This window comes from Armigeres subalbatus, chromosome 2 (genome assembly GCF_024139115.2).
Source record: "Armigeres subalbatus isolate Guangzhou_Male chromosome 2, GZ_Asu_2, whole genome shotgun sequence".
Lineage (NCBI taxonomy): Eukaryota > Metazoa > Arthropoda > Insecta > Diptera > Culicidae > Armigeres > Armigeres subalbatus.
The window spans coordinates 142,302,114-142,328,617 of NC_085140.1; the positions used below are offsets into that span (position 1 = coordinate 142,302,114).

The 26,504-nt window shown below is 40.0% G+C and overlaps 1 protein-coding gene across 1 annotated transcript in view; it reads left to right on the forward strand.

Moving 5' to 3' along the window:
• The first annotated feature begins 846 nt into the window (after positions 1-846).
• Positions 847-26,504, forward strand: part of LOC134210923 (major facilitator superfamily domain-containing protein 6-like) — a 37,397-nt gene continuing 11,739 nt past the window's right edge. The window contains 7 exon segments of the mRNA XM_062687360.1: positions 847-1,406; positions 18,006-18,181; positions 18,333-18,873; positions 18,876-19,132; positions 19,199-19,368; positions 19,897-20,200; positions 20,266-20,443. Of these exon segments, the coding sequence (XP_062543344.1) occupies positions 1,340-1,406; positions 18,006-18,181; positions 18,333-18,873; positions 18,876-19,132; positions 19,199-19,368; positions 19,897-20,200; positions 20,266-20,443 (1,693 nt within the window). The 5' untranslated portion in view covers positions 847-1,339.

Here is a 26,504-nt window from a genome sequence, read left to right on the forward strand (position 1 = left end):
GTATAGTTTCAATCAACAAACGATAAAAACAAATATTTTCTTTTCTCAATTCATTAATATTTCCAGTATAGGAACATTTACCCTAGCAGGATACACTCTAATGTTATATAGAGGCAATAAACATATCTCCAATTCGATGATTTATGTTTGCATATATCTTCTCACATGTTAAGAGTATTGATGGTGCTGTGGTATAGTATGCGCTTCCCACCCCAGAGATCAAGAGTTCGAATCCGAGGCAGGGCGTTTTGCTTTTTTTTTGCACGTCAAAACAGTTTTTTCGCCGTAACTTCGGAACGCAATGTCCGATGGATCTAATTTTCAATAGCAAACAATGGGATTGAATTCTACGTCGAATGGAACTTGTTGCGAGCAAATTGGATAATGCTAAGTACCAAAAGTGTGTCTCACATTTTGTACACACACACACACACACACACACACACACACATACATACACACATACAGACATCACCTCAATTCGTCGAACTGAGTCGATTGGTATATAACACTATGGGTCCCCGGGCCTTCTATCAAAAGTTCGGTTTTGGAGTGATCCTATAGCCTTTACGTATACTTTGTATACGAGAAAGGCAAAAATGAGTTATTTTTTTGTGTGCACATACCTACATACAGACAAACATCACCTCAATTCGTCAAGCTTCTATCAAGCCTCCTGAAATTCATTTGCTTACGTTTGTTATAATCTATACTAACACCTTTTCGTTCGCTTTCCTCACCTAGTTTGGAACTAAAACGCAGACGCAACAAACCGCGGCTTGATGTTGACGTCGTCTATCGTTCACGAGAAACGACGACCACGATGTTAGGCGCTGAGGTTGAGCGTATTAGTTTTGCTTGATACGTCTCAGAGTTACGTTGTAGAATCGGTCCCGCAGATTATGTGAAAGTGATTCTATTTACTGGTAACTATGCCGGTTCCATGTGTTTTTCTCCATCAATATGAGATGCTGCAGTTTTTGTCATTCATTACGTTTCTAAACTGAATAGTGAATACACTCCATTGCATTGATAAGATAAATACAAAGTGCAGTGATCTGTGTGCTCTAAATAAATTGAGCGGATTCCACCCCAAACAAGCCTCTAGTTGTTCTTGGAAATAGTTTCTTCGGGATTCAGCACAAACGGTGACCGTTCACGATGATCAAATCATAATCGTAAACACAGAAGAAACATACGGTTTAGCGTCGAATACTCTTATCGCATTAAACTTTGATCATATCAGAGGGTCTAATCTATTGCCTACATCAAAATTCCATTGCGTGGCTGATTGATACACTCACTGCTAATTGGGAAGTGCTAGAAGGAAATTCAAAAAATGGGCAACATAGAGGTCGACAAAAAGCTGCTGCCAATGAAGGCGCACTATTTCCTATTCAATGCAGGTAAGTTTATCGTATGATATTGATAGCTTAAACATACTTTTAAATCGATATTTACTTCATTAATTATTTGTTACGAGAACAAAAAAAGCGTAATTGGGATGACTTATTACTTACTACTTTACATATTTGTTAATAAAATGAAATTTAAATTTTAGTTTTTGAAAACATTTTGGTTATCAGATAGAAATACTATTGCAACTGAATGTAAAAAAATGTAACCTTATATCATTCAGCAGAAAAAGAACAGCATCAAATCTCTCAATTACATTAGGAAACCAGGTTGTAGAGAAATGCGATAGAGTTAGGGATTTAGGAATTATCTTAGACTCCAAACTAACGTTCATCGACCATTACAACACCATTATTCATAAAGCAAATAATATGATGGGTTTTATAAAACGTTTCTGCTATAACTTTCAAAACATTATATGTATATTGCTTATGTAAGGTCGATAATGGATTATTGCAGTATTGTATGGTCTCCATTTTCAATAACACACGAAGAAAGATTAGAATCAAAAACAATTCCTATTAGGTATTTGCTCTTCGTAAATTAGGTTGGTCAACATTACTTCCATCATAAGAGGCACGCTGTAAGCTTATAAACATTCAATCTTTGAAAGAGCGTCGTGAAACTGCAATGGTTTCATTTATTAACGATATAGTTTTGCAGCGTGTTGATTCAACAAACATTTTATCGAAATTGAAATCTACATACCATCTCGACAACTGCGTCATCGACATACATTTTCAATTATTCACTGTCGTACAAATTTCAATCAGATGATGGCCTTCTATAATCAAAACTGCGAAACTATTGACTTTACAATGTCTCGGCAGAACCTTAAAAATATTTTGCCTCAATTCGAAACCTACACATCTGAAATTACATTAAATCGCAAAAAAGTAGTGTTTAATACTTAACCAATCTATTTTTATTTTTATACACTATAATACCGTATTTATAGCCTTAAGAAAATAAAGAAAAACGTGTATATTATATATGTACTAGTCTACGTCGGTTGACGAAATCTATATACATAAAAATGAATTTCTGTCTGTCTAAGCCTTATAGACTCGGAATCTACTGAACCGATCGGCGTGAAAATTTGTATGCAGAGGTTTTTGGGGCCAGGGAAGATTCTTAAGATGGTTTGAGACCCCTCCCTTCTTTGGAAAGGGGGGCTCCCATACAAATGAAACACAAATCAGAGAATAAATAAATTTTAGGAGGAACGAAGTTCGTCGGGTCTGCTAGTAAATAAATAAATAAATATTGAAAAGTGACCAGGTCGGACTATGAGATCAGAAGTATAGATAGTGGAATATATAGATGAGCGAAGATAAATCCTCTGTCTCCAAACGAACTGTCAAACGTGTCTCCAAACGAGCATGACGTCACGATTTCAATGGAAACGTTAAGGGCTGTGACGTCATATGCGCGTGTGCACGGGCAAAAAAATCGACTCAGCCATGCTTTCGCTCATCTATAGATTCTACTATCTATAATCAGAAGTTATAGCAAAAACACTCATTCATGTTTTTTAGTATTTTTTGCGCGAGAAAGGCACCAACACCGCTAGGATTAATCAGGGTTTTTTTATAAAGATTTTGGAATTAGCTAGTTTTTTTTTATTAGATACTTTGGGATTTATGTTGTTTTATTTTCGAACGTATCCCCCGCGTAAAAAAATAACTTCAGTGAAATCCTTTAGGTCAGTGGTGCTCAGCATTTTGGGCGTTTTTCCCCTTAATTTGCTTGTCACACAATGAAAAAGAGCTTTCTTCTATCAAGTTAGTACTTGGACGAAAGCTTTCAAATATATCTGTCAGCTGAGGGTATTAAAAAGAATATTGGTGTTGAAATCACTCCGTACGACTTGATCAAAGTAAAATTACACTGCGGCCCGCGGGCCGCACCTTTGTTTTGCTTTGATCGTTTCGTACGGAGTGAATTTGACACCAATATCCATCTTATTACCCTCAGCAGATAGATATATTTGAAAGCTTTCGACCAAGTGCTAATTTGTATGGTTAAAGCTCATTTTTATTGTGTGAGAAGCAAATTGAGGAAAAAAACACCCAAAGTGCTGAGCACCACTGCTTTAGGTACTTGCTATTTCATTTGATTCCAACGATTAATTATCATTGATTCATATTTCAAGTTATCATGAGGCAGAAGCAAAATGCGCATCTATATCTTGCTCTGATTTTTTTCCATAACTACTATTTCTCTTCTTCATTCTTTTTAATAAAGTGTGTAAATAAGTACTTAAATTCTGAGTTGTTTCCACCTAACGCTAGGTTAAAAAAAACTCAAATTTGTGATTAATTGCATATTATTCGGCAACTCGGCCGTACGAAAACCATTTTTTTGTTAAATATCTTGGCTGTGCATATGAACAGCCAAGATATTTATCAAATTTGTGTCCAACACTTTAAACCTACTTTTGGCTTCCCCCATCGACTTGCTATCGTTAGGCCGTTTTGTTTCTCTGTTTTTGATAACAACGGGTGGAATGAACGAGATGCCAAATGTAAAACAATTCAAAATTAAGGTTGTTTGATCTACCAGTGCAAAATTGTGTCTCAGATTTTTGTAAATGTGTCGATTGGTATATAACACTACACACTCAGTTTTTATTTCTGCAGCTCGGCAAAAGCAAAATAAATAACTGATATTCCGGCAAAAATAGCGTTTGTTAGCTGATTTTCGGCAAATTAATTGCTGATTATCAGCAATTTTGACAGAAATCTCGGCAAAAAACATGTTTGCTGGGGCACGGCTGTGCGATTCTCGGTAAAAGTTCAACATTTTGCTGAGATCCCGGTAAAAAAAAATTAAGTGTGTATGGAATCTCCGAGCCTTCTATAAATTTTTCTTCAGCAGCAGCGAAAATATTTTTAAAAAAATGTTTTTAAAAAGCTTGAAAAATATTGTCAATTCGGCTCTCGTCTGGAGTAAGCTTTATTTGTTACTAGCTGACCAGTCGAACTTCGTCCTGCCCGAAATTTATTAATTAGGTCAAACCTTTATTTTGTGTTAACAATTGGAGATTTAACGTTTGCTCTGCGATTCGATTTCATTTGAAGATCGTTTGAATTTCAGTCCAACAAACGAAAGCATTTCAATAGTTCAGTCATATTCCAGTGAGTTTACCGTATCACGAAATAATGCTAATTTGAGAAATGAGGTAATTAAACGTACCTCTATTTGTATTTTGAGAGTTGTTATCCTTATCAGAGGTAAGCAGACAGCAATTAGTTACTGGTATCAATTTACAGACTTTTGGCAAGAATGAGATTCAGCAAAAATGTAAATAACGGAGTAGGTGGTCATATTGCTAACGCTTCTGCTTCATACGCAGGAGGTCGTGGTTCAATCCCAGGCCCGTTCCATTCCTCCCACTTTTGTATCTTTTCATATATTTCTCATGTTCTAGCAATCGCTGGGTCTGGAAATGGGATTTCATACCGTTTCCATCTTCTATCCCTATACCTACAACTTGAATAGTTCTAGCAGGTAACTGTTAGAATTTAAAATGAGCAAAAAAATCTCGTTTCGGCATAAAATTAGAATAATACAACCACCCTTTCATTTCTATCACATTGGCAACCCATTAATCAAGACGAACCTCTGCAATTAAACCTCTAACCCCCAGACTCCAATAAAATTCCGCAGGAACTTGCAGTGAGCGAGTAGCTGCATCTTCTTCTTCTTCTTCTTCTTATTGGCATTACATCCCCACACTGGGACAGAGCCGCCTCACAGCTTAGTGTTCATTAAGCACTTCCACAGTTATTAACTGCGAGGTTTCTAAGCCAAGTTACCATTTTTGCCTTCGTATATCATGAGGCTAACACGATGATACTTTTATGCCCAGGGAAGTCGAGACAATTTCCAATCCGAAAATTGTCTGGACCGGCACCGGGAATCGAACCCAGTCACCCTCAGCATGGTCTTGCTTTGTAGCTGCGCGTCTTACCGCTCGACTAAGGAGGCCCCCCCAGTGACTGCATCATCAATTCCTTCCCATCCCCGATGACCGTGAGGACGTGACCAGCGCCGTTATCGACCATCCAAAATACTAGAGCTCTCGGACACATTGAGCGTGGAGAGCAAATCCAATGCTTCCATCCATTAGTTCCCTGTGCAATTGCGATTGTTCTGATCAATCACGGACTAGCAATTACGAAATACACGTTCATCATGCTCATGCTCAATGAGATTCAGCAAAAATGTAAATGATACAAATATGCGATCTTGTAATGTTTTATTCCTTCAATCAGAGGTGGCGCTCAAGCCTTAGTTGAGTCCATCCAGGTGGTTATAAATTTTAAAAATAGTTTCAATGGTTACCAAATAAAATCCTTATCTGTGTTAATTAGCTGTCAGTCGGCTCTCAAATTATTGTTGTAGATAACCCTACACAGTTATTAGTTGAACGTATTTGTATATTGTCTGGCAAGTACAATGATTACTCTGTGGTCAAAGATGTGGAGAAAATTTCGACTCGAAGGATTCCCTCGAACAGAGCGGGAATCGAACTTAGGATTGGTAATGCCTTTACCGATAAGGCTAGTTGAGGTATCGCATCAGTGCCCCTCACATTAGGAGTGTTTCAAAAGATGTCATCTCCATGTGAAGCATGGCCGCCTCCCAATTTGAAGTATTTCCTTCTGCATGGCTCTATATTCCTACTGGAACTGGGACTGCTTCTCAACTCAGAAAGTTGAAAATGTTCCTCACCTAAGAACATCCTAGAAGAAATCTTTTTGTCCGGACCTTGAATCAAAACCAATCTCGCATCTATTCGTAACTCTACACGGTTAGAAAAAAGTACCTAATATTAGGTACTTTTCAATCAAATCGGAGGTTCAGTGTGGGAACCCAAAATTAAGTATTTTTTTCTAGAAATTAAGTAAAATTCACTTAATATTAAGTAAAATATACTTAATTTTAAATAGTAACTAACCGAAAGTTAGGTAAATTTGACTCAACTTTTGTAAACATGAAATTACTCAACGTTGAGTTCCCACACTTTAATGCCCTTGTTGAGTGGTTTTGCTCTTCATTTTATGACAACAAAGGGAAGAGGGAGGGAGATGCAAGAGAAAAAAAGTACCTAAAATTAGGTACTTTTCTCTAACCGTGTAAGGAAGTATGCCTTCACATCTCCTTTTTGGTCTTAAAATTGCGCAGCATACTTACGATTGTTGAAAATATGTTGTGAGCCGTCCTCACATAATATGCCTTTGTAAAATGTTATCCTGCTGATGTTACTTTGGTCGGTAGCTTGAACAACATGTTATTCAGGCCGAAACTAATTTGGAAACGTTCGTGGGAAATGATCACTTGTGATCATATTTGATGAAGGTAGAGTGGTGCTCACTTATTTCTCAAATTTAAACCCTGACAACTGCAGCAGTTTGCATCGGGTTTTACCATCTGGATCAGAGCTGAATACAATTTCAGCTGTATCACCTAGATGAATGGGCATCAATCTGTCAGATAAGATAGGCTGCAATTGATAAATTGTTGTAGACGATATTTACGAGCCTACATTGTTGCCTTGGTTGCTAAATGGTTCTTCTTTAACACAAACTGCCTTTGTTTAGAAGCTATTTTAAGCTTAATTCCAATAGATTTCAATTATAAATTAATTGAAATGATACATCTAACGGTTATGTTTCATAAATTATCTGATTATGTTTGTGTGCATACGGAAAAATCGATTGATAAATATGAAATTACATATCATTGTTAGTTGATCTACACTACAAAAGTTGGCGTCTTGGCAGGTAATAATAATAAAAACAAGTGCATCACTAGGTGGATAAATTTAGGTTTTAATTGCAAATTCATGCTAAGATGATTTTACACTTCCCACATTTGACGAAAAATTATAATTTCCCAATAAAACTATTTTTTTAAGTAACAGTAATAAAGCTATGTCCAAAAAATATTTTAGTTACTAGATAAAGAATGTCGCTGTCGTCGCTGTCCGGAACATCTTTTGCTGGCGAGGATAGGGGAGCTAAATGTCAAAGAAGGAAAATCCATACGATTTGACAGGTATGTACCACACATGTTTCGGACAGCAGAACAAAGGGAACCGAAGCGACAATCTTTATCTTGTAACTAAAATATCTTTTCTATGTCCATTTAGAATCCGGAATCATTTATTGTATTGCAGCGGCACGGAAAGTGATCGCTGCAAGAATTCTTTTACAGCGGTTTGTCTACCCCAGTAAACCACATATCGTATATGAAATGATAAATTGTATCGCATATATTGCTATTTTCTTTCACATTCGTATATGACTGCTTATAAAGATGGCTAAAATATGAATATTATTGTATATGATACCAGTGTAAGCAATATTTACGATTGCGTTTATGGAATACAACATCAGTTTTATCGGATCAAATCGGAAATATCGTTTATGTATACAAATATTGTCATACAAATCATATACCGATGTGCGTTGTACGTATATAGCTTCCACCTTCTGCGCGTTGAGCACTGAACCTTTCCGATTAAAATAATTTCAAAATTACTTACTTCACTCCATCCGATCTGCCAAAATTCCGATTACTGCCGGTGTACTTTTACACTGCCAACCAGTATCGCTCAATATTTGCACTAACAATAGAGCTTGCTGACGTTTAATCATCTTTCTCTTTCAAGTGCATAGGAGAATAGGATTTGTTTTCATCGGGAAACGTTTCCCGATGAAAACAAATCCTATCCTTCCCATGCGCTTGAAAGCGAAAGATGATTAAACGTCAGCAACCCTTATTTAACGAACAACTAAAATGTATTTGAGTTGTAAACACAGTTCGAGAGTAAACACGATGAAAGACTGATGTTGACATTTCATAATCGTTTTTGGAATGATGCACAATCGTTATTATGTACGAACATTATCAGGATAATCATAAGTTATTATCATATACGATTCAAGCCACATTTGTACGCACAACAACAAGGCATCCGAATCGTATCAATGTAGTTCGTATCGTACACTGAAGATCTTATCAATAATAAATCGCCATCTAGATTATGATTGGCAAAATTTTGCAGCTTTTCAAGAGTTGCTGAGTAGCGCAAGGGTAGAGCATCAGCCTTTAGTTCCAGAGGTCAAATGTTCGAGACAGGGTTGTTACCATTTATTTTTCTAAATATTCACTAAGTCGTATAAATGTTCATGAAAACTCGAGAAAGTCGTTATTTAGCCCGTATATAGCCTCCACTTTAGTAGGTATATAGCGATTCGGTGCATTATATACATAATATCTTATGTGTATATGATGACCTATATCAATAGCAATAGGTACAAAAATATTGACTGGGACCTAGGCGCCCACTTGCTGTGGTATAAATTTCACGAAGTTTCGTGCAGCGTGTCAAAAATTATTCCAGGTGGAAGCCGAAAGGAGAGAAAAAAGTCTGCACACCCACGTTGATAATACTGTCATCGACGATGGAACCTACGTCAAAATGGATTTCGGACAGCTTCCTAGCCAAAAATTCTACATGGTGACGGCACGAGGAGTAGTTCCTGCGAAGTTCAATTTTACTTTTTGGACAGACTTGCAAAAAAACGGATGATTTTGGCAAGGGATATGCAACTTGGGCAAGGCCTAAGTGTTTGTGACGAATAAGACGATGGACTCGAAGCTGTACAAGGAGGAATATTTCAAAAACCGCGGTCGACGTTCCATAAAGCCCATATAGGTCCCGTGAAGTTTTGGCCAGATTTGGCGAGTTGCCACTACAGCCGGGAAGTCATCCAGTGGTACTTCGATAATAACGAAGATTTCATCAATGAAAACATAAATCCACGCAACTGCCCACAGCTCCGGCCCATCGAGACATTTTGGGCAGTAATGAAGCGGAAGCTTAAGAAAAGTGGAAAAAGTGGAAAAACAGCTCGGGACGGGACTCAGATGACCAAAATGTGGAACAAATGTGCGAAGGAAGTTGACTTCGAAGGTGTGCAACTTTCGATGAGAGGAATAAAGAAGAAGGTGCGAATTTTCACTATAAACAAGAAGAAATTATTTGTATCAATAATTTTTCCTCAAAATACAGTGAATTACCCTTGTTTTGATGTATTAACCTTATTTTTACGTCAATCCGTTACCGAGAAACAGATGATTTTATTATTCCGGATTCTAAATGGACATATAGCTTTACGTATATTATTTATTTATTTTATTTATTTATTAACAATTACCATATAGCAACATAAATAATCACATATTGATTTTCAATGCTTATGCTACTATGCAACATCTAATACCAATAACTACATACTGAATAAGATATTTAGATTCCGCTTAAATAAAGAAAAACTTCTTTCGCACCTATGATTCCTAGGTAAATCGTTCCAAATTCTTATAGCTCGTAGGCGGAAGGAGTCTCTTAAACTGTTTGTGAAACATCTAGGAACGATAAGTAACGAACCTCGCGAAGAACGAGTATATCTAAAAAAATCTCGAAGATAAATTGGAGAGTTGTTAATAATTTTGAATGTTTGGATACAGGTTCTATACTTTAAATGATTTGTAAAATCAGTTCCAAGAATAGCCTTTCTATAATTGGATAAATGATCAAACCTTTTCAGATTAAAAGCATATCGTGTAGCAGCGTTGAATACTTGGTTTAGTTTTTTCGTGTTTTTTTAGTTACAAGGCCAAACAAAATATCACCATAATCAAACAGTGGAACTAAAAGAGACCTGACCAGTTGAATTCGGATATGTTGGGGAGTACACCGTCTCAATAATACAAGCGAGTGTAAGGCATTATAAATTTTACTGCACACGGCATTAACCTGAGGTGACCAGTTCAAGTTAGTATCCATCATTAAACCGAGATTTTTGACGACATTAGAATATTCAATTATATGGTTTCCCACTCTAACTGATGGTACATTCGACAAAACGGCACGTTTTGTGTGAAAAATAATCGTTTGGGTTTTTCCTCCGTTAAGAATCAGGCCGTTTTGCTCGCACCACAGCAATATACTCTGAATGTCAGTGTTCATTCGATTTACCATTTCTGATATTGTGCCAGGGACCCCAGATATGTATAATTGACAGTCGTCTGCATACAGGTGGAATCGACAATGTGACAGATTCAATGGAAGATCATTAATGTACATTGAGAAAAGTAGCGGTCCGAGAATTGAACCTTGAGGCACCCCGCTTAGAACAGGAATTAGTTCAGATTGTTGGTTGTTGAAGTCAACGTATTGCAATCGGTTGGACAAATATGACTGAATTAATTTTATGGAGAATTGATCTAAATAGAAGTTATATTTTAACTTGTTACACAATTGTCTATGATCAATAGAATCGAATGCTTTACTAAAATCAAGAAGAACCAGTAAAGTGACCATCTTCTTGTCTAACGCTTCTCTAATGTCGTTTTCTATTTTAATAAGCGCGGTTACGGTGCTGCATGATTTCCTATATCCAGACTGGAATGGACATAACAGATCATTGTGTGTCAAGTAGTCATTCACTTGCTGATAAGTAATGATTCGAATATTTTTGAAAGCTCACAAAGAATATTAATCGGATGATAGTCTCTTTAGTAACATGGTGGTTATTCTTACCTATTGGAATTACTTTTGAAAATTTTCCAATCAAGTGAAAAATCTGAGAAAGTGATACAACAATTAAAGATATCCTGAATGTATGAGAGAGTAACACTTAAAGACATTTTAAAACTTGTAGTGGAATTGAATCATTGCCAACAGCATCACAAGAAGATTTAACAAACTCACTAAGTATTTCGTCATTTGTAACACACCTAAATGAGAAATTCGGGTGTGTTGCAACGTCGTCATTTTGATTGAATGAAAGTGGAGTGTAATGAGCAACAAAGAATGAGTTCAGAGTATCAGCACTTACATCCCTCCACCCATACAAGTGTTTGTTTGTTTTAAGCCTAATCGTTTAATGTTCTTCCAAAGTTGCTTAGCAGGAAGGTCAGCTCTTAAGTGTGAGGTAAAATATTGACGTTTTGTACGATTGACCTCTTGGTTTGTTAAATTACGAAGACAAGTGAAATTTTTCCATTTACGCTGATTCCTCTATCGCGTTTCCAACATTCATAAGCCTCGGACCGATTTTTAATCAATCGATGAATGTGAGTATTGATCCAAGGAGTACTTGGATCTTTAATCGTTTTTTTCTTGAGCGGAGCATGCTTATCAAGAATGGTGAAGAATACATCATTGAAACATTTTAGTTTTCCATTAATCCCCACACAATTGAACACACCATCAAAATTTACGCTACGTAAATCAGACAGAAAAGTCGATTGATTAATTTTGTGATATTCACGTGTCCAGTATACATTGGCACCAGGTTTAGGAAGCTTGAATTTGTAATCAATGCAAATAAAATCATGATCGCTAATTCCTCCCACTGATGACTGATAAACGTTCTTCATGTTCTCTGTGCAATTACTTGTGAATAAATCAATGGTGGATGTAGAACCGGGCCTATGACAAGTTGGATGAGTTGGAATCAGTTTAAAGGATAATGCGCTTAAATGATCAATTAGTTTTAATGTCTTGTTAGAGTTCTCCATCATCAAATTGATGTTGAAATCGCCTGTAACCAAAAATATTGGGTTCTGTAGAAAAAATTCAGAAACAATGCAGAAAACTGTATCTAGTTTAGCAACTGCCACGTCTGGGGTTTATAGACGACTCCACAGACTAAGTTGGCCTGTTTTAATTTGATAAACAAGTATTCAATTTCGCTTCCTTTTCCAGATTTAGTGATAACAGAGAATTTGAGATTTTTTCTCACATAAAAGGCGACTCCACCCCCTCTTGATTTGTTCTTATTATCGCGATCAGATCTAATAATTTTGTATCCTCAAGTTCAACTGATATGCTCGTATTTGAAGGTTTGAGCCATGTTTCTACAACAGATAGAACATCTAATTTTGAATTAACAACCAAAGAACGATAGTTTTCAATGTTGCTAGTTAAACTCCTTGCGTTGTGGAGAGCTATTTTAATAAAGTTATTGGACCGTTTCTCTAGAATAGTTTTCATTTTTCCATAATCTAGTGAATGTAGCTTCAGTTTCGAATCGTATATAGACCCATCAAACCGCAAAGGAGCTGAAGAAGTATTGGAATCAGTTAGTGCATTGATATTTGAATCAGTTTGGGCATTGGTATTAGAGTTACTTACGCTAATCATTTCGGTACTAGCAGGCTTGGTACGTTCACGTTTTTTGGCTGAAACTCGCGAATTTCTACACCTTCTGGCCAATAAAAAGGATCGTTAATTACAGCGACAAGATCTTCAGAAACAGAAAGTTTGAACGATACAAATGATAATTCATTAATGTCCTTATTACGCGGCACTAGTTTAACACAATTTAGCGTAGACTGGTCGATGTTGATGGTTTCTCACAGATACTCGATGATATCGTCTTCAGTTTGTTCGACGTGAAAAGGTGTGACATAGAACGCCTTCATCGTTTCTTCGTTTGATGTTCGACGCACTGGGGTCGCAGTCTGTTTACCACCTTCAGGCGGCAATCTTGATTTGATGATGGTGGAATAGAGCGGGTGAGATTTGTGCCTTGTGAGTGGTTGCTTGGAGAGGCACTATTTGAAATACGATTCGAGACAGCAGCAACAGCATTGGCTCTCGAGGTGACAGTGGCGTAGGTGGTAGCAGCGGTGGGTGGAGCGGTGGATGGAGCGATGACGGCAGCGACGGCATTGATGGAAGAAGTGGCGATGGAGGAGGTAGCGTTGGAGGAAGCGGTGGCAGTAGTGGCAGTATTCGTCTTTGTGGTGGCTTCAGCATTCGTACCCGAGGTAGACGCGACAGGCAACATGATTTCGGTAAGAACCGGTGGTACATTTAATTCACGGTCACGGTTGTTGTTATCATCATTATCCAGAGATATATCTAAATCTCCCACATCTGCAATTGTGTTGTTCGCAGCGCTAGAACGAAGCGACTGATCGAGGTTGAAACGATCGATGCTGTTGTGAAACTCAGTTGGATCGTGCATTGCCGGACCCGACATCGCGAACTGTTGAAGTCTCGTGGAAAAGTTTGAGTCACGTCGAACCGTTGTGGAGATTGACATTAGCCCATTCAGCGTTTTCAGATTTTCGCCAAATTGACCAACCCGCAGATCCATCGAGTCAACGCGCAGCAGAAGATCCCTCATCGTTTTCAAGATAACAGCTTCTCGGTCCATAACGCTCGGATGGAAATTTACTCGGCAGGTTTCACAAAACCAGAGTAAACCAACATTAGCTGCCCATGCTTTGAAGTTTGTAACATTCAACCCAACGCACCCAGGATGAAAAACCCTTCCGCACGACCCACTGCACAAAACACTCCTATCAGACCGCGCAAAATTCCTAGCGCACGCCTTACATGCCTCCATGATTACCAATTATCTTCTACCTCACAGATAAATCAACCCAAAAACTATTTCCCTACGACAACGAAATTAAAGTGATGTCGTGAGGGCAGTTTAAAACAGCAAACACCTCGTGCCCAAGCTCATACAGCGTGTTCCTAAAAATCCTCCTTTATCGTTTCGCTTTGCCTTCACTTAAGCCGTTGTTGAACCAGAGCATGCACGTCGATTGAATACTTCGGCTTTTGATACCACCGATCGTACCAAGACACACTACTCTATCCAACTTTCAGCACCACCGCGAATGAAGCGTGTGGATGCGCACTGAATGGACCTCCACCAAAGCGGTTTTCAAAACAGAGTCACGCGCGTCGACTGAAATGTTTCGGCTTTTGAGACTGCCGAACGCACCAGGACCTGCTGCTCTAATCGAAAACAACAGCACCGCTTCGGGCGGGTGAATACTTACTTACTTATGGATCCTGTACACCTCCGGTGGTGCAAAGGGCCGACTTGAAAGATCTCCATCCTGAGCGCTGCCCGGCTATCGCTTTAACCTGTTGCCAGGTTAGATTTCGGTCGACTTCTTATATTTCTTTATTGAGGCTTCGCCGCCATGAGCCTCTGGGTCTGCCTCTGCTGCGATGTCCCGCTGGGTTCCAGTCTAATGCTTGCTTACAGATTTCGTTTCCGCCTTACGTAGAGTGTGGCCGACCCAGCCCCACTTCCGATCCCGAATTTCTGGGGTCCGATGATGGAGCTCGTTGTTTGAGATCCAGTTGTGAGGCCACCAGGCCTGAATTATATACCGCAGGTATCTATTAATGAACACCTGCAGCCGTTGCGGGTTCTCAACTGATACACACCATATGTTTCGCTAGCGTATAACAGCACAGATTTCACGTTAGAGTTGAAAATTCGTATTTTGGTGCGTTCACTTATCTGCCTGTTTTTCCAGATATTTCTTAAACTCGCAAAGGCAGCCCTTGCTTTCTTGATCCGTGCGCCTATGTCGATCTTGGTACCGCCGTCTGACGCCATTTGGCTACCAAGATATTGGAAGCTTTCAACATTCTCCACTGGTTGCCCGGCTACTGTTAAACTGGAAGGAGTCACTGTGTTTACATCTAACGATTTGGTTTTGTTGACGTTGATGACTAAACCTGCCGAGGAGGAGCGATCGGCAAGGTCGTTGAGCTTACTCTGCATATCAGAGCGCCGTTGCGCGAGTAGTGCAAACGTCATCCGCCAATTCGAAGTCGTTTAGGTGCTCCATGGTTATAGGCTGCCATAACAGCCCGCGGTTTGGTTCACGGTCAATCGCATCTACCAGAATCTCGTCGATTACGATGAGGAACAGTAACGGTGATAGAATACATCCTTGCCTCACACCAGCTACGACCCGGATAGGGTCGGACAGGACCCCATTGTGCAGCACTCTACACGAAAAGGCCTCGTACTGTGCTTCGATGAGGCTGATGATTTTCTCAGGAACCCCCTTGCGTCTCAGGGCGCCCCACATATTCTCGTGATTGAGACGGTCGAAAGCTTTTTCGTAGTCAATGAATACCAAGTAAAGGGACTCTTGGAATTCGCTCCAAAATGATGCGGAGCGTGACAATATGGTCCACACAGGATCTTCCGGCACGGAATCCGGCTTGCTGCCGCCGGAGAGTCGCATCGATCTTCTCCTGAATCCGGGCTAGGATAATTTTGCACAGAACTTTGAGAACGGTACACAGCAACATAATGCCTCGCCAGTTATCGCATACAGTCAGGTCACCCTTTTTGGGCACCTTCACTAAGATACCTTGCATCCAGTCGACCGGGAAAGTTGCGGTGTCCCAGATATTACGAAATAAACGATGCAGTAGTTGAGCGGATGTCATGGGGTCAGCTTTGAGCATCTCGGCTGATATGCGGTCGACCCCTGGGGCTTTATTCGATTTCATGCTTTGGATGGCTGTTTGAATCTCTAGCAGTGATGGAGCTTCGGTATTGACACGTGTTATACGTCGGATCCTAGGCAGATCATGCCGAGGTGGTGATGGCCTGGCTGGCACTTGAAAAAGTTGTTCGAAGTGCTCGAACCAGCGTTTCAGCTGGTCAGTTGGGTCGGTCAATAACTGATCATTCGCGTCTTTCACAGGCATCGTTGCATTCATCTTCGCCCCGCTTAAGCGTCGTGAGATATCGTAGAGGAGGCGAATGTCCCCGGTTGCGGCGGCTCTCTCTCCTTCGTCGGCCAGAGAGTCTGCCCACGCTCGCTTGTCCCGTCGACATGAGCGTTTTACTTCCTTCTCAAGAGCCGTGTATCGTTGACGGGCTAAGACTTTGGCTCCTCTGGTTTTCGATCGCTCTATCGCGGCTTTGGCTTCTCTTCGCTCCTCTATCTTCCTCCAGGTCTCATCGGTGATCGCGGGTGAATGCACAGAGCAAAACAAACCGGGGGATTTAGTACTAATCGACTGAGTGGCTGGATCACGTTTGTGAGTGCGGAGATATAACGCCTGCACGATATCACTACTGTTGTTTTCGGTACTTACTTTGTATTTGGATAGATCCCGCTGAGATGAAGACAATTTTGGAATCACAATTGCACTCCGGTTTGCATAGAAACAGCTTAGCCTTCAGTTGTGTTCCGTTTAGGAGCAGTGTTTCAGGGTTTACCCGGCACAGTCTAACCGAATGAACGGGGAATACTTGGAAAAAAATAACCGAGAAGAGGATCACAAAAAAAACGTTGCGAATAGCTAGTAGGCGTTACGTCCCCTATTAGTGTCCTTGATAACTCTGACTCGAAGAATGCTTCAAGTTAGATAAGGTTTGAGCTTATTGGCAAACAAATGCGTAGAATTCCGACAACTTTTTACGATTTTAAAACATTTTAAAATTGTTTAGCCATGTTGGAAACGGTTACTCATACATTTATGCCCAGAGAGGTCGATAAAATTTCTAATCCGAAAATTTCCTAGACTGGACCGGGAATCTAGCCCAGCCACCTGTTCCATGGTCTTGCTTTGTAGTCATCTTACCGCACGGCTAAGGAAGGCCCCAGCGCTGCATGCAGACGGCGTTAAAAAGACGCAGGTGTGCATCGAGGAACAGCGGTAACGCAGCATCGCCGCGCCGATGCACACCTGCGTTACTTCAACGCTGCGTGCACATGGCGTTGAAAAGACGCTATAAGGGCGTCGAGTCAAGGTGTTTTTTTATTTTTTTTAAATTAAGTTCAACACCAGGAGTAAGGCACAGAAATCTACGCGCATATTCAAAATAAGCTATCGGCATGTTTCAAATATGTTGTTGGTGTATGCTTTTTGTGATACAGTACTTAATAATTAGTTTTTATCACCCACGTGATGAATTTTGTTTCACAAATGGTCGGGGTTCAGCCAAACCGCACCAAGCAGCTCTTCGACTGATTTGTGGTATTTTGTTCGCAGAAAGAAAACGGACATCATTTCATATCAATTCATACGCACATTTATTTTGGATATCCCAGTTATAAAAATAAATCTGCTAACCGAAAGTGTGTCTAGAAAAATGAATAATTTTTTGTTGGCGCTTGGTGCGATTTGACTGAGCCCCGGCCAAATATGATTCAGTTTATGCCAAAATACGTAAATGGAACCCGAAATTTCTTGTCGAAAAGGCTTACACTTAACAGGTACTCAGAATTGATTTCTAATAAACCACTGGCGATGAAAGCTGTTTCATGGAAATCATTGTTGTTTGCGGTATTATTTATAAAAATAGCGGGGCACATGACCCACCAAATTAAATATTTTATCTAAAATTCAATTACATACGCCAAAATTATTCTGAAAAAACTGATTTTCCGCCAATTTTTCTTCTCTCTGTTGTAATAAATAAATAATTGAAAGTAGAAATAGTTTACAGTGGGATGATCAGTAATATCATCTCTTCTGATTAAAAATTCTCATTTTAAGTTATCCCCAGTTAACTAGAGACAATGTTACAAGTATGATGTTCCGCCTAATTAATAATTTAAGAGATAAGGAACATATACTTCCTATTGAAATACATTCGTGTTTTGCATCTGTTTATACTGCCCGATGAATAAAAACTGACCGATTTATTACCATGATAAGAAATCCTTTGCGTACTACTTTGTTATGAAAACTATGGATGTACTATTTTTGCTTTCAGGAACTGCGCCGGTTGTTCCGTACATGCCGACCCTGGTACGACAACTGGGGTTCTCAACTGTCATAGTGGGGACCATCTACACCGTGCTGCCAATCGTTGGTATGCTGGTGAAGCCGCTGTTCGGCATAATTGCCGATAGATTCCAGCGACAAAAGTTACTGTTTTTGCTGTTCCAGGTGCGTATAATGATATTGATTGCATTGCATTAGAGGCTTGATTTCGAATCAAGCCATGTCAGTACTAGGTATATGTCGATATCGCAAACATGTTTAGATGAACAGTAAAGTGAACCTAATGACTGATAGACACTTTTTATCCTAATTACAGATCCTTTCGGCAGTTCCATTTTTTCTGATCATGTTCATACCGGCAATACCTCAGGAATCGACAGTTTCATTTCATTGTCACGAAGGCGCCTCCGATCTAAGATATTGCCCTCCGAACGGTACCTCACTCGACAGTTGCCTTACCGATGGAATAGTGAACGACTCTACAAGTAATTCAACTATTTTAAGCTGCCAGATGGATTGTAAGACGGAACCATGGATGTGGGATACAATCTGTCAATATTGGAAGGTGGAGAAGTATTGCGATCCACAGAACATACCAACGGATAATCAACTAAGACTGACGGGTCTGCTGCCAATGAGCCACATCGAGCAACTTGACAACTGCCTGTTCTTCATGCTCAAATCAGCCGAACTCGACGGCAACCAGGTGCCTTTGTACTGTCCTGCCAATACTACCGATTTTAGGACTAGCTGCCAAGTAACATGTAATAATACCGAGATCATGGAAGCCATCACAGAGACGAAGATCAGTGACAGTGAAGCGAGAAAACTGTACCAGTTCTGGTTACTGTTCTTATTTTAATCCTCAGCTGGGCCGGTATGGCCGTTGTGGTTAGCGTTGGCGATGCTATTTGTTTCGACATGCTAGGAGACAGACCCCATTTATACGGTAACCAGAGACTATGGGGATCGGTTGGTTGGGGGACGTTTTCGCTGCTGGCAGGGGTTCTGGTCGATCACTTCTCGAATGGAAAAGCAAGCAAAGACTACACCGTTGTATTCTACATGACTGTGATTATCATTGCCGTTGACATACTGGTTTCGTCAAAATTGAAAGTAAGTAACAAGCTTAGATGCATTTCCGGATAGAAGATGTTTGTAATAAAAGACATATTTTTTCAGCACACTCAAACAAGACTGTCGACCAACATTCTGCGGGATGTGAGTCAAATATTTGTCTCATTCAAGGTGGTTGTATATTTCTGCTGGTGCGTGCTGGTGGGTCTTGGTACAGCACTCATTTGGAACTTTTTGTTTTGGCACCTGGAGGATCTGGCCAGTCTGCAGGAAGGGTAATCTAAAAACAATGTACAAAGGATGTTCCAAAAATTCTCTAATGTTGGAGTAGTCATACGTTATAATTTTGTCTTGCTCAGTTTAGAATATTGGAGTTGGCAACTATCTGAAACGGAGTTCTAAAAGGGGACCATATACTAATTATGTAAAGGCTTACAGAAGGGTGAAAGATGAAAACCCAACAAAATATTTATGTAGTTAGAGTATCGTTCCAAACGTGTATAGCTAGTTCAGTATCGGCATCAAAAAAGTTCATGTTCTCGGGGGTTTAGAGGAAATTATTGCTTAAATCTATAATTTCACTAATTTTAAAGTATTGAAGTAAGTATACATATTAAATGCTGAATTAGTAAGATTTTTCAACTGCGGGAATTCTTTGGAGCACCTATTAATAATAATAATAATTTTAGGTATTCGCAAAAAATGTTAGATAAGCTCAATAATTGTCATTATGTAAAACAGCATCTTACCAAATGTAACAAAACTATTAATAATATGATTTGGAAAATGTGGCCTTTTTACAGATGTGGCCACACAACATGGATCAAAACGCTCGAGGGGATCGTTATGTCGATTCAGTGCTTCGGCGGTGAGCTGCCTTTCTTTTTCCTTTCCGGATGGATCCTAAGAAAAATTGGACACATCCACGCGATGAGTTTAGTGCTGTTGGGATTCGGCGTACGATTTTTGCTGTATTCACTGCTGGTCGATCCATGGTGGGTTATTCCGATCGAGTTCATGAACGGCATCACGTTCGGTCTTTTCTACGCCACTATGGCTTCGTACGCCAGCATCGTAGCACCACCGGGTACTGAGTCCACCATGCAGGTAAACTTGCTGGAGTTTTCAAATGAATATGAGTGTGATGTATAATCGTTCTATTTGAATTGCAGGGTTTGGTGGGCGCGGTCTTTGAAGGAGTTGGAGTATCACTGGGCAGTTTGATAGCCGGCAATATGTTCGTCAAAGTTGGTGGTAGTGCGACCTTCAGATGGTTTGGAATTGCAGCATTGCTGTTATTCGTTGTGCATGTTGTTATCCAGTTTGTGATGGAAAAACTGGGCCCCCGGGGTAAGAAAGTTGAAGAGAAAATAGGTACTGATACCATGTTGAACCAAAAATCGACAAATGGTTCCATTAATAGTGGCGTAGAAGTAGGTTGCATAATTAGCAAGAACGACTCTATTTTATCTCAAACTACAGTAGAGGAAGAATTGGACAGCCCGAAAGGCGAAGCTTCAAACAACCAATCACAAAATGTGATTGAAAAAAGTAACAATAAAACAAAAGGAGATTTTCACGACGTCAATTTAAACGAAAATTAACTTTTGCGATTATGTCAGGCCATTAAATTAGACTATATCTCCACTGTTAATCAACCATAAGAGAAAGACAAAATTCAGTACAAAAAAGCATTTGGTGTACTAGTTCGTTAAATTTGCATTAGTTTCTTGGAATACGAAACGTAATAAATATTTTTTATATGCCTTTATAACTAGAATGGTCGTACACTTTCATATTAATATACTCAAAATTGTAATTTTCGTTATCGTACTCTGATAAAAGTTTATCGACATACATTCATTTTTTAATTATTATCCTTAATAAAGATTTTCTTTTCTCATACCCAGAAACTCAGGCAGTCATTCAGTTGATTGCAAATTCAATAATAACTACCATATTTACAAAGTATCAAGCAACTTAAGCGCAGGACCAGCAACATTAGGGGCTGTCCATGTACCGTGAACAGATTTTGATCAGTTTCAGATAACCCCTTCATGCAACGTAAACAATTGTTCATATGAATATCTTTGATAAATTTATATGAGGCGTGTATATGGGCCCCCTAGATTTTCCACATGGTATATGTACGTACAGCTCCTAACCAAGTCATTTTCAATCCATTATTATTAAAATCGTTGTGTAAACGACGTTTCAAGTAAATTCTTTCAAGTCACCGAAATTCAAACGAAATGTTTAAAAATTTGTTTTTATTTTCTGAACACAAAAAATCGGTTCAACCGAAACTGACGAATTTGTGTTTTCGGAAATTTGTTTAAAAAAACCATGTATAGGTATGTTATCAACCTGTCGAAACAGCGTTTTCCAAAAAGTTTACAAAGTATACCACGACTTGCTGGAATTAGTTGAAGCCGATGTGTCATCTGGAGGAGGTGCTTGTAGTCCCTGTTGTAAAGTTTCTGAGCCCCCAAAATTAATAGGGGAACTGTTCCATTTAACATATCGCTGAACATATATTCATATCATCGCAAACCAAAGAAATACAGCACCAATCTCGTCGCTTCTTTTGCTAACATGCGTGATTACTGCTGAAAATAATCACAAAATTTTGTTTCTGATGGGATGAATATAAGAGCTATGGAATGAAGTGCCGAACCGTTCACCTACATTCAGTCCAAACGCTATCATACGATTAAGCCGACAGGCGAATGAGATCCTAATCCCTATTTGTATTAAATTTTCCTGACGCAAGTGATCCTTCTCAGCAGTTTTGCAAAGAAAGTGCCAAAACTCAATAAAGTTGAAAATCGATTCAGCACGTCAAATCGCTTTTTTATAAAAACAAATATTAGACAGAGTGTAAAATAATCGAAAATTTTTGGTAACGTCCATCCAAATGAATCTCTCTTCACCTGTTAGCTCACTTCCAGACACATTCATAGTCGGCTCTGGACTGTCAATATTCGGTTGAATATTAGTCATTGAATATTTATGCACATTCTACAAATTGATAAATTATCTGAAATCTGAACACGGTTTAATGAGTAAAGTAATTTATCACATAGAGCTTAATCTGATTTTCATCCACGAGGCACTTTCAACGGTAAGCATCAATATAAACAATGCACTCAACTAAACTATCTTAGGAATATCATAAGCTCCATCTTATGAAGCGTGAAAAAATAATCAAATTTCATTTTCATTGAGCCTCTTATGCTACGTTTTGACAGGGCAAGTGAATTGAGCAACTCAGTTGAATTCAATTGACTTGCCAAAAGTTGAACATGTTCAACTTTCTTTTCGTTCAAGTGAATTGAATTAAGGTGTTTACACGTTCAATTCGCGTTCGATTCAAGCGACTTGCTCAATTCACTTGCCTTGTCTAAACGTAGCATTATGATAATTATTGCACTGTTATGAAATTCGTTTTGTTATCTTATGAAGTTCATGCAGGTTATTCATATATAGTAAAAATAGAACATAAGAATTGTCTTATGATTTTCATCACAACATTCGATGTGAAAAACTCATGAGACAAGTCTTATGAAATGGTGAGTCATCATGGCGGAATCGAGGGCGAAATATGTTGACATTGTTATTAATCAATCGGAAAAATAATAATACCATCGTTTAATACCATCTAAAGGAATCGTTTGTTAATTGGAGGATAAAAAATGTAAGTAAATATTTACTTTTCCTAAAGTTTCCTATCCTCTTGCTTACTTCTAAAATCAAAATTTATATTCTATACAGAACCTTATTGTCGACGCAAAAACTCCGGACCCAGCAAAAGCTTTCGCCATCCAAGTACTATCACAGCCATTGCTGATTCACGAGCTGCTACAAGCAACAAATATCAACAAGTCGATGTCTCCGGCGAGCACCGTAGTCGTTCGAGATCAATTCATCTGATTCACGCACAGCAGCAAGCGTAAGCGCTCTCTGTCGTCATGCTCAAACAAAGCCTCTTGTGCATAGTCCGGGCTCGATCGAATCCACCAGTGGACCGACAGCAGCGTTCACGAAAAATTCCGTCCTAACGGCAGTCCAGTCCAACCGGTTATTTGTATAAATCAAGGATGCGAACTTTTTTAGCAAGGGCAACAGATTCGATTCCGAGCTTATTATTACCTTCTGCAGGATTCATGTCCTACGAAACGCCTGTTCAAACTTCGAGTTCCCGTTGGAAACAAACGATGGCAAGTGCAAAACCTTCCGGGAATATTCAATAAACTATACCACCAGATCAGCGCCCATTCTAAAGTAAACAATCTTGAAGTGGATTCCTTGGTATTGGACTACGCATTCATTATTCTACAGTTGCCCAGTCGAGTATGAGGAAACGACCTACGAAATCCTCGAACTTGATAATGGAGAAGTAACCGAGGTGGTTGACGTCGAACCTTCGGTCCCCGATCAGGTGGACGAACCTTTTGTCCCCTTTCAGGTTGAGGACGATAGACATGATGCTGATCAGCAGACGAAAATTGTTGCCCAAGATAAATGTTACTTTACAAAATGGTTTATATAACCCAAAGGTAAAAATAAAATCTTTTCTTACACATTTATTTGTGATTTTTTTGTATTAATTTCTTTTTTGTATTATTTTTTGTGAAAGGACAACATATATCAAAATCGTGCTGAAAATATTATGACCCTCATATACAACAATCCATGATGTTCATAAGATTCTCTCATGAATTTTGTTACAAGTTCCGAAACAACTTAATATTTTCATAAGACAATCTTATGAAAATCATTCTTGATCGTATAACACACAGTTTATAAGAAAATCGTATAAAGCTTATAAATAATTCTTATAGCAAAAAAACATAAGATATTCGTATGATTATCGCTAGTTTTTTTGACTGAGTGTGCTAATTATGTTTTTTTTCTGCACATAGTAAGCTCATTCAGTGACAATCGAATGAATGAATTGGTGGAGTAGTCGTCTGACTATGTCATTCTACGTTTTGAATAATCATGCGATGTTTGTCAAAATTTGGACTGAAGTTGCTTCATGAAGATGAATATTTTAAGCTCTGATTAGACATCTGTCGAAAACGATTTGATCTCCGTCAAAAGTAATCTTGTTCTTTGAGCTGCGTTATTTGGAAATTATTGAACTGTAACTTTCACACGAAGGGAGACCCGACGACGAGAAAGAAGCGTTCTACGCACAGCTGGAGCAGACATATTATGGATGCCCACTGCGGGACGTCAAAATCGTCATCAGTGACATGAACGCACAGGTAGGAAGGGAGGAAATGTATAGACCGCTCATCGGACCGGATAGTCTGCACACCGTATCGAATGACAACGGCCAACGATGCATAAACTTCGCAGCCTCCCGCGGAATGGTAGTCCGAAGCATCTTCTTTCCCCGCAAAAATATCCACAAGGCCACATGGAGATCACCTAACCAAGAAACGGAAAACCAAATCGACCACGTTCTAATAGACGGTAAATTCTTCTCCGACATCACGAACGCCCGCACTTACCGCAGTGCGAATATTGAATCCGACCACTACCTCGTTGCAGTATGCCTGCGCTCAAAACTCTCGACGGTGTACAACACCCGTCGAAGTCAGACGCCGCGGCTTAACATTGAGCGGCTACAAGACGGTAGACTAGCCCAAGAATACGCGCAGTAGCTGGAAGTGGCACTCCCAACGGAAGAGTAGCTAGGCGCAGCGTCTCTTGAAGATGGCTAGAGAGATATTCGATCCGCCATTGGTAGCACCGCAACCGCTGCACTTGGCACGGTGCCCCCGGATCAGAGAAACGACTGGTATGACGGCGAATGTGAGCAGTTAGCGGAAGAGAAGAATGCAGCATGGGCGAGATTGCTGCAACACCGCACGAGGGCGAACGAGGCACGACATAAACAGGCGCGGAACAGGCAAAACTCGATTTTACGGAGGAAAAAGCGCCAGCAGGAAGATGGAGACCGTGAAGAGACGGAGCAACTGTACCGCGCTAACAACACACGAAAGTTCTATGAGAAGTTAAACCGTTCACGTAAGGGCCACGTGCCACAGCTGGATACGTGTAAGGACATAAACGGTAACCTTCTTACGAACGAGCGTGAGGTGATCCAAAGGTGGCGGCAGCATTACGAAGAACACCTGAATGGCGATGTGGCAGACGAAGATGGCGGTATGGTGATGGACCTGGGAGAACGCGCGCAGGACATAATTTTACCGGCTCCGGATCTCCAGGAAATCCAGGAGGAGATTGGCCGGCTGAAGAACAACAAAGCCCCTGGGGTTGACCAACTGCCAGGAGAGCTATTTAAACACGGTTGTGAGGCACTGCACTGGGTCATTACCAAGATTTGGGAGGAGGAAGTTTTGCCGCAGGAGTGGATGGAAGGTGTCGTGTGTCCCATCTTCAAAAAGGGCGATAAGCTGGATTGTAGCAACTACCGCGCAATCACATTGCTGAACGCCGCCTACAAGGTACTCTCCCAAATTTTATGCCGTCGACTAGCACCAACTGCAAGGGAGTTCGTGGGGCAGTACCAGGCAGGTTTTATGGGCGAACGCTCCACCACGGACCAGGTGTTCGCCATTCGCCAAGTACTGCAGAAATGCCGCGAATACAACGTGCCCACGCATCATCTATTCATCGACTTCAAAGCCGCATATGATACAATCGATCAGGACCAGCTATGGCAGCTAATGCACGAACACGGTTTTCCGGATAAACTGACACGGTTGATCAAAGAGACGATGTGTCGGGTGATGTGCGTAGTTCGAGTTTCAGGGGCATTCTCGAGTCCCTTCGAAACCCGCAGAGGGTTACGGCAAGGTGATGGTCTTTCATGTCTGCTATTCAACATCGCTTTGGAAGGGGTAATACAAAGAGCAGGGATTAACACGAGTGGTACAATTTTCAATAAGTCCGTCCAGCTATTGGGCTTCGCCGTCGACATAGATATTATGGCACGTAACTTTGAGAAGATGGAGGAAGCCTACATTAGATTGAAGAGGGAAACTAAGCGGATCGGATTAGTCATCAACACGTCGAAGACGAAGTACATGATAGGAAGAGGTTCAAGAGAAGACAATGTGAGCCACCCACCGCGAGTTTGCATCGGTGGATACGAAATCGAGGTGGTAGAAGAATTTGTGTATGTACTTGGGCTCACAGGTGACTGCCGAAAATGACACCAGCAGAGAAATTCGGAGACGCATAGTGGCTGGAAATCGTACGTACTTTGGACTCCGCAAGACGCTCCGATCGAATAGAGTTCGCCGCCGTACCAAACTGACAATCTACAAAACGCTCATTAGACCGATAGTCCTCTACGGACACGAGACCTGGACGATGTTCGTGGAGGACCAACGCGCACTTGAAGTTTTCGAAAGGAAAGTGCTGCGTACCA